Source organism: Condylostylus longicornis, unplaced genomic scaffold (assembly GCF_029603195.1).
Source record: "Condylostylus longicornis isolate FDR11 unplaced genomic scaffold, ASM2960319v2 ptg000031l, whole genome shotgun sequence".
NCBI lineage: Eukaryota > Metazoa > Arthropoda > Insecta > Diptera > Dolichopodidae > Condylostylus > Condylostylus longicornis.
The window spans coordinates 6,446,852-6,460,240 of NW_026578000.1; the positions used below are offsets into that span (position 1 = coordinate 6,446,852).

The 13,389-nt window shown below is 25.0% G+C and overlaps 1 protein-coding gene across 1 annotated transcript; it reads left to right on the forward strand.

The window, feature by feature from the left end:
• The first annotated feature begins 8,538 nt into the window (after positions 1 to 8,538).
• LOC129608431 (probable serine/threonine-protein kinase clkA) lies at positions 8,539 to 11,534 on the forward strand. Its single transcript, XM_055519924.1, has 8 exons — positions 8,539 to 8,845; positions 8,959 to 9,039; positions 9,127 to 9,689; positions 9,783 to 9,994; positions 10,082 to 10,339; positions 10,427 to 10,684; positions 10,772 to 11,029; positions 11,117 to 11,534. The coding sequence occupies exons 1-8, from the start codon at positions 8,539 to 8,541 to the stop codon at positions 11,532 to 11,534; spliced, it is 2,355 nt and encodes a 784-aa protein (XP_055375899.1).
• Positions 11,535 to 13,389: the final 1,855 nt, after the last annotated feature.

The following is a 13,389-nucleotide window of genomic DNA, read 5'->3' on the forward strand; positions in this document are numbered from 1 at the left end:
TTACTTGAATATTTTAAATGTCACGGGAATTTTTTAATTTATTTAAATATTCGATGAACTTAATCAGCATGAAATAACCTCAAACAACAGAATTTTATTTTATTTGTATTTTGAATGAAGAAAAAAAAAAACGCTTTAAAATTTAAAAATTTTTCTAAGAAATTAGAAAAAGGCTGTAAATAAACACAAAATATCTTTGTGTACATGTGGTGGAAGCACATATTTCAATGTAAATGTTTATTTGAGTTTATTCGGCTTTATGAAAAATTTATGCATGCACACAAATTTAAATTACAATTCAAGGGTAAATCGATGACGATTATAAAATATTTACTGTTATTACCATTTTACCTTAAGTTTGCCTTCAAGAGAATATAAAAATTCGTGACGAAGAAATTTTTATTCGTTTAATATTTTCTCTTGTATTTTTTTTTTTTTTGTTCAAATTTATATTCTATATAGTATTTGTATGTAGCATATGTAATATAAAAGTCGATTCTTTAAAATATTTTAGAAGAATTTTTCTATATATGCATACAAATTTACATATTTGTACGTACCTACACAATAATTTCTGTCTTTGACATGCATATTGAGCATGGGCAAGTATTGTTGTATAAAAATTTCTTAATAAAGGTCAAAGTTAAAGTATACACCTACGACATACTTAAAATATGTATTCAATTTGTAGATTATACATAGATACTTAGCCAGCTGTTATTAAATAAATTAGATAATAGAAATTAATTTTTAATATTACAAGGAATAAAATTTTTTAAAAATTTTAAAAAAGTACTGAACCCGAAAAAATTTTAATTTCAAAACAATTTCTAATATCCTCTCCTCTCCTCTAATATACTTCATATTATTTAAGACTTTATAACTTTTTACCTATTTCCCTTAGGGTGTTGTGAATTTCTACAAGATATTTGATCACACCTCCATGGTGCAAAAAAATTTTTCTCATTAATTGTCATAAACTCCCAAAATAAAGTTCTGAAGTGCCGGTTATAAGCATTTTTGTATTTTTTTTTCCTGTTTTTGATTTTTCTCTATATTTACTCATTTCTCCATCATTTTAGGCAAATATTTTTCCATTAAGTATAGGCAAATACATACGCATAACGCATATTATAAAACGAAAAAAAAGGAATTTCTATTGCCAAATTTTTTTTTTTCGTAAAATGTTGATATAAAGCTCTTTACACACATTAAGTCTTTTCGAGAAAAAAAAAAAATAAAATTTCGAATTCGTATCGAGAGAATCTTCTCAAATATGAAATGTGTTAAAAAAAAACGACAAAAAACGAATAGGAAAAAAATTAAACGAAAGATAGAATGAAAAAAAAAATTTACTTATGCGGAAAATTGAAAAAGGATTTCAGAAAAAATAAATACAGATGTAAAAATGTACACAATAAATCCTTTTTATAGATATATACGTATTATTTTCAAAGAATATTTAATATAAATAAATAAAAAATACAAAAAAAAAACCCAAAGAAACAGAAATTGCGAAAAAATTAAAATTTCCTGATTTTTTTTTCGGTACTTTCAGCAGATTTTCATCTCTTATGTTTTTTGATTAAAAGTAAACGAAAACATTCTAAGAATTTAGAATTCATACAAAAGAGTATATGTTTATGTGTATATAATGTTTGCGTGTGTGTATGCGAACATATAAAATAAGTAGGAAATTTTTATAAAAAATACAATAGGGCTACCGTTTTTGATTTTCATCTCGATATTCTTGTTTCTTTCACTTTCAATCTAAGATTTTTTTTTATATTTTGTCTTCTGTATATTTTTAGTTTTTTGTAAATTTCATTTAAATTAACAGGATATTTGATAAAAATTTAACAAAAAAAATAAAAAAAATTTAATTTTTAAGAAATTTGGTTTTTCATGTTATAAATATAAAAATGTTTGATAATCAAAGAAATAATAATGAAATTAAGATCTTGTGAGAATTTCAAAAAAAAAAAATTAGAATTATTTTTAAGAAAAGCATAATTTCAATCCTTTTAATTGAAATGACAATCAATTATAATTGGTGTAATTAAGAATTCTTAAAAAAAATAATAGTATCTCAATCTCGAAATTTAGTCGATTTTGAACAAAACTTGTGGAATTAAGTGGTTCGAAACTGCTGTTAAAAGCTATCGGGGGTGGTTTTTTTTAATTTTTTTCGGGAATGTTCGTGATGGAGATAGTCAATGGGTCGTTAAATTTAGAAGATTCTCTTTGACATAACGTCAAATTCGACTTAGTTCGTAATAGCTCCTGAAGCTTAGAGGACTGTGTTGTTAGCAACTGTTTTTTTCAGTGAATAAATGCCTCTAACGATATTATAACTATAATTTATATGATTATAACGATATAATATCGGTATCAGACTTACCGTTTTCGATTAATAGCTGTCCAAATTTGAGATTTTAAAAATCATTCGTTATGTTTTATTCTCGATCAAATTGTATACCTTTTATTGGACTATTTTGTATATGAAAATGAATATTGTGAATAAATAGTGAAAATTTCTTCGTAGTCGAACTGGAAGCAATTATTGAACAGCAACAATTTTGCCTACCGTTCATTTGTTGATTATGCGTTATGTAATTTTTTAAACATTAATTAACTTGTGTTACACATTTTATTTAAAAAAAAAATAAGAATATTAAAAATATTTCTAGAAAATACCAACACAATAAAGACATGATCTTTCTTGAACGCTGCCGCTACTGACATTACATTATAAATTTACGGTCATACAAATTATATTTTTTGGTTCGATAAAATAATTCAAAAGGTTTTCATTTTGTACAAAAAATCAAAACCAAATTTAAGATACTGCATAACCCTTTGTATTCTGTAGTAATACGAGAATAATGAAGTATACAAATATGAATAATGATTTGACATAGTCTCCAAAAATAGTTCTTATTAAAATTTTATATATGGTATGTGTACTTATTGATTACATACATAATTTATTTCTTCCTGTGTAAACATACATAAATTAATCAATAAAAGCGTGTCCTTCAATTTTATCCTCTTTATAGAATAAAGAATTAATTATTTAATATTACGTCAATTTGTCTATATACCAAAACAATTTTCAATATATATTTTGTCTATAAATTTTTACTGTGCAGTATAATGTAAAAATAGAAGATCTATTCGTACAAATTTCTTTTTCTCTTCTATTTTCATGAAATTTCTTTAAAAAATTTTTTCAATTTAAAAATTTTCACTTAAAATTGAGATGATGGTGTGACGTTAGTTCTATGAATATCCTTGAAATAATCATACATCAAAATGAAGTTTTTAATTTTTTTATCATCATTTTTTTCAATAATATCCTTAAATTATAATCTTAAATTAATAATGGATGAAAAATTTTGTTGATAAATATAAACAAATAAGCGTATTGTTTTAATTTTGCTATGTTAACAAAGTGATAAATGATTATTATTGAAAAATCCTGTTCTCCTTTTATTTAATTATTGAAAAATCCATTATTATGTGAGCGCATATTTAGAAAACTATTTTATATGAGAATCTTTTAATTAGACAGTAAAGTGCAAGCAAAAACTGTTCAAGTCTAATTTTTATAATTTTTTACTTTATTACAAAGAAATGCGAATGAAGATTTGCCCTCCTTTTGCCCCATTTGGTTTCATTGAAAGATCTGCAACCGTTGTACCTATTACCGTTGTAATAGAAAGCTACATTTTCTTTCTTTAATACAGAATTTATTCTTATAACATAATTTGCTAAGTGTTACAGAAGATTATGAAAATGCCTTTTGAAAACGTATTTCCAATTTTAAGGAGTAAGGTTTTAATTAAGAAATCTATAAAAATGTAAGTTTTACTCTTTGTAGAGTTTCGCTTTGTGCCATTCGAATTCCCTGAGTAGTTCACCAGTTAGTTTCGATAATAACCAGAAGTCAAATATTAAATTCCAAGAAATTTCATCAATTATTTCCGTAGATATGGTAAAAAATTTAAAATCGATCTCTAGTTCGATTTCGGAGCCCTGATCTATCCAAAGAATTTATAGGTTCATTGTTTTAACTCCCCGAATTTAAACATTAAATTAGTCACTTATTTCTTTTAAACTGCGCAGAAATTTAAAACCGGTTCTCAAAAAAGACCAATTCCCGAATCTTGATATATCCTAAAAGTTAGTTGATCATTCAATGCCATTAGTTTATTTACACTTCCGTACCATGGAGATTCGACATTCGAATTCACATAACCTCCCTTATTGTATGCTAAGCGCTCGGTAATAACTATTAATAGGTTCAAAAAAAGAAAATGCTAATAAAACTAAAAAAAAAATAAATAAATGAATTATTTATTTAAAAAGTTTGGTGCTATAAGATAAGAAACAAAAGTAATTTCTAATATATCCTTGATCCTTCAATATTACATATCGTATATATTCAAATGAAATTAAAATAGGAAGCAAAATAAAAACAACAAAAAGAAAAAAATAAATTCTATTAACTTATTTAAGGTCAAACAATATTTTAAGTGGGTGGTTAGGGTTAATTTTCAATACTATTGTTGTTATTGTTTTATTAATGAAAAAAAAAAATTAATAAAAAAATTTTTTTAATATCTTAGAATCGTCATAGTTTTTATTGTGCATGTATGCTTGTGTGTGTAGAAAAGAATTAAGAAAATTTATATACAAACACATGTTTATTTTTCATATAATCAAAATTTTATTCTTATAGTTTATTTAATTATAGTTATTTTTATCGACCACATTCCATACAAATAAGGAAAGTGCTGTAATGGTACCAAATTTCGTACATCGAGTTTTCGGCGGAAATGCACTTTTTCATAATAGCGAAGTGTAAATAAACTATTTTTACAGAGATGTCTGTGCGAATTTTCCTAAAATTTTATCTATAAGCTTCTTCTGAAAATACGAGAAAGAAAAAGTTTCAAAGAAAAAGTGTAAACAATTGGACTTTCACTATGTGTCAAATATACATTCGTGCATTACATTCTTAAAATGTAATATTTGATTTCTAGTTGTTACCGAAACTAACTGTTAACCTTATCAGAGAGTTCCAGTGGCAAAATGTCTACTAAAAGAGAAATTTACATTTTTCTTGATATGTTAACTAAAAACATACTAGCGTTCTTAAAATTTGGAAGAAGTTTTTTAAGAGTTATTTTTATATTCTGGTGCAATATTTTCACTTAACTAGACAGTACACATTGCTGTCGGTTATGTCCTGACAATAGCAGATTTTTTATTTGCTTTAATTTTTATTAATATCAAAAATTTATAAAAAGGTTTAATCTAAAATAGTTACATAAATTTATTAATGCAAAAATATATGAGGGTTATTCTTTATAATATTTTGATATTTAAGAAAACAACTATAGATATTGTTCCTATTATATTGAAATAAAAGGTTGCTTTCCCCAAAAATTATCAATAGATCTTAATGAAAAATATAAAAGTAAACTTTTATAATCTTAAATAAAAAATTTTATATAAAGTTACATTTTCATTTTTGGATAAGGGTTTATTATTCTGCAAAATACTAGTATACTGGAATACAAAATATCTTTTTTTTTTAATTTATATAACGAGATTGATATTATTTTAAAAAGTATGTTATAAAATAATTTTGAAACTGGTATATATGGAATTAATCTAACAATTCAGCTGAATGGTAGTTACTATTGAAGGAATTTATACAACAACAACAAAACTTTATCACACTTTCATTGCCATAAAAGCCAGTTTGTATATTTAACTGTAAAGTGTACCGAGACGGTCCTTCTCTTCCAACAACGTTTTGTTATATACCCGTATAAAACCTGATAAATTTTTTAGAGTTGTCATTTAAATCTTTATTCTATAAAAAATTAGGAAATCAGTGAATGGAACTTTGATACAAAAATTACGTTTTGGCATTCGAGATTTTCTTTGAAATATTTTAAATTTGTCAAAAAAGATAAAAAAAGAATTAACTGTTTTAAAAAGAATTAACTAACAAAGTTTGTCAAGCAAATTTAGATGTCGGAAACTATGAATTTTAATTAGGAGTGGATCTTACTTTTTCGATCATGTCTGAGAAACAAATTGACGGGATTTCTTAAAATTTACTTTTTGAATTCTGTTAGCCAAAAACAAACTAGGTACCTAATGATTAACTTTTAAAGAATATCGGACTTAAGAACTTTATATATATTTGGACTTAGTTCGGAGATTCGGATATGGATCGGGTTGTTAAGAATCAAATATATTTAAAATTTTGAAATGCAAAGTGCATTTGAAAATTAAATTTTAATCGCTACAATATAAACAATATAAATTTTTCCATAAGCAATATGAATCAACATTTATGGGTATAAATAACTAGTATAAAAATATAATTGTAATTTTTATAAAGAATTTTGAAGTTCAAATTATTTATACATATTTTATATGTACATTTTTTTAATCAATAAGAATTTCATATTAAATTTTTTTATATAAAGAAAAATATTTTATCATTAAGAAAAGTTGAATGATCCAAGAGAAGAAAATAACTATTGAAGATATTTTAATTGCTTTAGTATTAATAGAAAAAGAAATCTTTGAGTATTTTTCAAAATATTCAATTTTTATGAACTTCTCAAGTATCTTGTTAATATTAAATTGTGTACGTTATGTACATATATACACTGTAATACATAAAGTGAAAATAAATATAAAATTTTTGTTTAATATTAAATTAAATTAAATACTAAAAGCTACGTTGTATATCTGTGATATTTAAGGCAAAAACAAATGAAATGGAAGCAAAATATCGAAACAATAGCTAGGTGTACCCATTGCTTTACGATATATATATATGTACGTACGTATTATCTAGGAGTTGCTATACATGAAAAGGTTTCCAAGTTAAAAAAAAAATATTTATAAATCAATTTCAATAGAAATATTGAAATTTAAGAAAAATACGACGAACACTAAATTCAACTATCAAACAAAATCGCGTTGGCACGTTTAAAATTTACTAGTTTTATTGAGTATAACAAGGAAATTCTTTTATATTTTATTAATTATTTTATACAAAGGAAATATTTTTTTCCTATTTATTCTTTAACAAAAGTTTTACTAGAATTTTTTAATTTTTTCTTAAAATTTTCAAGTTTTTCTCCTTTTTGAAAAAAAAAACAAATTTTGTATACAAGTACTTTTGTAAATTGTAGTAGAGTATTTACTCTACTCCTATTTAGGAGGAGTTTTTCTTAAGAGTGCAAAACTTTTTGCATAATTGATTTTTTTTTTAATAAATTCCAAAAATGAATTAATTAATAATTTATAATACAAGATTTTTTTTAATTTTTCTTTCTTATTCGGAAATATCTGGTGTTAAAGAATTCATTAGATTAAAGAGTAGTACAATTATATAAAATTATTATAATTTATAATAAAATTAATAAGCAATATCCGTCTGTGCTTTAATTTTGCAGAAATATCATGCAATGTGGCAAATGTTTTCAAGGCCTCGGGTAAAAAACTCAATAAATACTATAATGTGAACATAAGTTTTTAGTGTTCCATACAGCTCTTACTGTCTATTCGTCTGTATACCTTGAACAAATGTATGTAGCTTACTATCTTCGTTAGTAACCAAGAGTGGGGCTTCCAAGCCTTCCGGTCTCGAAAAATTCTAATATTCTAATTTGTCACAGTATTAGTAACTAGGTTGTATTGAATACTTTTTGTTTCAAATGTTCAGCTGATCTAGAGCAACTGCTTGTATTCTTATATACGTTGTTTATAACTGAGAAGTCGAAAAAAAAAAAATAAATAAGAAGTTTATAATAAGTCAATCAATATGAAATGTTAATTAAGAACAAAAAGCTTACTTGCATTTTAATTATGCTTAATAGTTAAAGTAACAGGAAAAGAAACATTTAAGTTGAAATTTTAATAAACTGAAACTGTTTCAGTTATTTTAATCGATATTTTAGTTTATAAAAGTTGAGTTACTCAAGAAAATTTAATTATTAATATGCCAAAACATCGAACACTAAAAAAAAAAATTAATTTATGAATTCAATGAACGTGACTTCGAATATTAATGAAATTATATAAAAAATAATTGTTATACAATTTTTCATTGTTACAACAATTGTTATACAAGTTGTTGTTATTCGTAAAAACTTGATTATTATTTAAAATGCGCGTTCCATTCAATCAGTTCAAATGTTTATTTAAAATATAAAACTGTTCTACAGTGATTAGAAACTTATTTCTAAATACTCAAAACTTTTAAATGAAATTTTCGATTTCGTTAATATTATAAGCTTCATTTTCATAAATTACAACATGAAGTTTAATGCATACATTCCAATTGCTTTATCTTATATTTTAATGAACACAGCAGAGGCAAAGTTTTTGTTCTTTTTTCAAATATTAATTTTTTTTTAATTTACCATTTTAATTAATAATTAAATAATTTATATCTTGCTACTCTAGTCCATAGGAAAACCAATAATGAGGATGTTTATAATGAAACAGGTAATTATACAACCTCTTCAAGAAAAACAACCAAATTTTGTGAATGAATTAGATGTTCATCACAAAATAAGTGGCGATACGATCTTATTGAATCAATCAACGAATTATGCGAAACTCTTGGATGCTCTACATAAAATAAACTATAATTTGAATAAACTAAGTGAATCAGAGAATATTGCGAAACTTCTGGATGTTCCGGATAAAATAAATAAAAATTCAAATTCACAAAGCATACCCGAGAATTTTCAAAATCTCTTAGACATTCTACGAATATTAAATACTACACTTAAAATGAATGGTAATTCAACTTCATTAAAACAATAAAAGAATTCTCCAAAAGCTTTCAATGTTTTACATAAAGTAAATGATAATAAATGAAACTGATGTAAGGATTTTTTGAATTTTTTTTAGACTTTCTGCAAGGTGCTTCAAAATCATTTTTGGAATCAGACGATTTTCGGGAACTATTAGAAGCCCCATCTAAAATGGATGGTGATTCAAATTCAATGGACCATTTAGAAAATATATTAGATATTCTAAATGAAGTAAATAATTTTTTAAATTTATTAATCCAATCAGAAGATTTTCCAAAATTGTTAGATGCTCTACGTGAAATAGATAGTGATTCCGATTTATTGACACAATTAAAGAATTTTTCAAATTTGTTTGAAGTAATGCTTAAGATAAATGAAAATTATTCAAAATCACTAAATCGATCAGAGAACTCACCGAAATTCTTAGATGATGAAATAAATGATGAATTCTTAGATGTTTCACAGAATATGAATGGTGCTTCAAAGTCATTAAGCCAATCAGATGATTTTCAAAAATTGTCAGCTGTTCCACGTAATATAAATAGTGATTCATTGAGCCAATTAAAAATGTTTTTAAAGTTGTTTGAAGTTTTACACGAAACAAATAGCAATTCAAATTCACTAAATCAATTAGATAATTCAACACAATTCTTAAATGCTTCAAAGAAAATAAAGGAATATTCAAATTCACCAAGTCAATCAGAGGATTTGCAGAAATCTATAGATATTCCGCAAGAAAAAAATAGTGATTCAAGATCATTAGCTGAATCAGAGGATTTTCCAAATATGTCAGGCAGCTTACGTAAAATAAATGATGATTCAAACTCAGTGAACCAATTAAAAAAATTTTCAAATTTATTTAATATTCTGCACAGAATCAATGAAAATTCAAATTCATTAAGCCGGTCAGAGAATTTACAGCAATATTTCAATGCTTCACAAAAAGTAAATAGGTATTCAAATTCACTCAATCAATTAGATAGTTCAACACAATTCTTAAATGCTTCAAAGAAAATAAAGGAATATTCAAATTCACCAAGTCAATCAGAGGATTTGCAGAAATCTATAGATATTCCGCAAGAAAAAAATAGTGATTCAAGATCATTAGCTGAATCAGAGGATTTTCCAAATATGTCAGGCAGCTTACGTAAAATAAATGATGATTCAAACTCAGTGAACCAATTAAAAAAATTTTCAAATTTATTTAATATTCTGCACAGAATCAATGAAAATTCAAATTCGTTAAGCCGATCAGAGGATTTACAGCAATATTTCAATGCTTCACAAAAAGTAAATAGGTATTCAAATTCACTAAATCAATTAAATAGTTCAGCACAATTCTTAAATGCTTCAAAGAAAATAAAGGAATATTCAAATTCACCAAGTCAATCAGAGGATTTGCAGAAATCTATAGATATTCCGCAAGAAAAAAATAGTGATTCAAGATCATTAGCTGAATCAGAGGATTTTCCAAATATGTCAGGCAGCTTACGTAAAATAAATGATGATTCAAACTCAGTGAACCAATTAAAAAAATTTTCAAATTTATTTAATATTCTGCACAGAATCAATGAAAATTCAAATTCGTTAAGCCGGTCAGAGAATTTACAGCAATATTTCAATGCTTCACAAAAAGTAAATAGGTATTCAAATTCACTCAATCAATTAAATAGTTCAACACAATTCTTAAATGCTTCAAAGAAAATAAAGGAATATTCAAATTCACTAAGTCAATCAGAGGATTTGCAGAAATCTATAGATATTCCGCAAGAAAAAAATAGTGATTCAAGATCATTAGCTGAATCAGAGGATTTTCCAAATATGTCAGGCAGCTTACGTAAAATAAATGATGATTCAAATTCAGTGAACCAATTAAAAAAATTTTCAAATTTATTTAATATTCTGCACAGAATCAATGAAAATTCAAATTCGTTAAGCCGGTCAGAGAATTTACAGCAATATTTCAATGCTTCACAAAAAGTAAATAGGTATTCAAATTCACTAAATCAATTAAATAGTTCAGCACAATTCTTAAATGCTTCAAAGAAAATAAAGGAATATTCAAATTCACCAAGTCAATCAGAGGATTTGCAGAAATCTATAGATATTCCGCAAGAAAAAAATAGTGATTCAAGATCATTAGCTGAATCAGAGGATTTTCCAAATATGTCAGGCAGCTTACGTAAAATAAATGATGATTCAAATTCAGTGAACCAATTAAAAAAATTTTCAAATTTATTTAATATTCTGCACAGAATCAATGAAAATTCAAATTCGTTAAGCCGGTCAGAGAATTTACAGCAATATTTTAATGCTTCACAAAAAGTAAATAGGTATTCAAATTCGCTAAGTCTATCAGAGAATTCGCGCAATTTCCTAGATATTCCACATGAAATAAATAGTAATAAGAATTCACTAAATCAATCAAACAATTTGTCAATATTTATAGATCTTCCAGTAAAAATTAACGATAATACAAATTCTTTAAGCAAATTTGAAAATTTTTCAAAACTGCCAAATGCTCAACATAAAATAAATGATGATTCAAATTCGTTGAGCCGATCGGGTACCTCAAATTTATCACAAAATACAATACGAAAATTTGATATGACAACATTAAATATAAAAGACATTATATCAAGAATTAAAGCACGCCCACCACAGATATCTTAAATAATTCATTAAGGACACAACATGAAATCATCGAAGTTGAAAATATATAGTGGATATTAAGTTTCAAATGAATTAAGCCGTGAAATAGCGTTACTTTTAATTAAATATATTAGTTAAAACTCTTTTAAAGTGTTTAATAATATTGTGATTTCTTTTTGAATTAATACAAAACCTTTTTAATATTAAAATATAAAATTTTATTTTATTTACAATTTTCTTTTTGTTTGTTTGCAAGTTGTTCTTCAAGTCGAAATTGTTAATTGTTATTTTCTTTTCAAAAATTTAAAATTACTTTTATTTTTAGCAAGTTGTGCAAATAGTAGATATTTTGTTACAATAAATGGGACAGAAGAACTGATAGAGAAAGTTTGTTTTCTAATGAAACTGTTCTTCTTTTTTGTTGACAATGATTATATTTTAAAATATATGAGAAAAGAGAGAAATCAATAATTTGGCCCCGAATTCAAGTTCGTTTTGACATACCGCAAATTCTTTAACGTCAAAATTTTGTTTTCAGTCTGCAAACTGTCTGACGTATAAAACTTTTACGGACAGAAATGTAGTAAACTTTTTACCCGTAATTGACTTTGAATTTTAATCATCCGTAAACGTCAAAACAAAAAAAAAATTTATTTTAGATTTAAAATAATTTTATACCTACATATGTATTAAAAATTAACAAAAAAAATATTTTTTATATTATTTTTAACGTAATGATAGTCACTCAATACATCAAATTTATTTACTGAATTACTACGTCAGACTGTCTGCATGTAAAAAAAAAATCTACAATTTTGACGCTTAATTGACTTTTTTTAAACGTTTAAGAATTTAAACTTTGACTGAAAGCAAAAACACAGTAGAGTATTCGTAAACTCAGACAACTCAGATTTTTTAAAATTTGACGTTTAAGAATTTACCAATAATGTATTGTGCCTTCAAAAGAAATTGCCAAAAAAGTTAAATAAAGTAAAAATATCTAGCATTTTATTTCAATTTAATTTTATTTATGTACAATTTAGTTAATTTAAATATTTTATTTCTACATATTTTTTAGAATAATTCCATAAATTTTTATGATGTGCATTCGTCTGAATAATCTATTGACTAGAATTTTTAACATGAAACGGCAATTCGTGTTTTAATCACCAACATTTAGTTACAAATTCATATTAATATAAAATGAAAAACGACTTGATTCATGATGCATAAAATTTCATTTTCTAAAGTTTGTTGTCAATTTAATAAAGAAAGTAAAGCCCGATATAAAACCATCACGAAGAACTTTACGAATGTTATCATTACGAATATGGTCTGAAATTTAGAATTATCTTAACTCGACTATTAAAAACTCGATATATTTCATGATGGAATTGATAAAACATCTAAACCCGATTTACCAGATAATTGTAGTACAGCTTTTACCATCGCAGCCAGCGTTAAAAATGAATTACCATTTATAATTTAAATAATATTTGGAGAATCTGTAGTATTAGTCATAGAAAGATTTGGAGGAGCTGATGTATTTGATATGGATGCTGACTGCTCATTTGAAGTTGAGTTGTCGGGAATTGACGGTATCTCATTTGGTTTATCTGGTGGAGTTACTGAATCTATAATAAGAAAAAAATCTATTAAAGTATTTGCCAAAAGATAAAATTTCATAGGGCGAAAAATATAGAAATTACCATTTGCATTATTTGTAACATTTAGAGAATCTGTAGTATTTGTCATAGAAAGATTTGGAGGAGCTGATGTATTTAACTTCGTTACTGGCTCCTTATTCAAATTTATATCTCCAGGAATTGATGTTGATACATTCGCTATGTTTGATGGTGTTGGCGAATCTGTAATA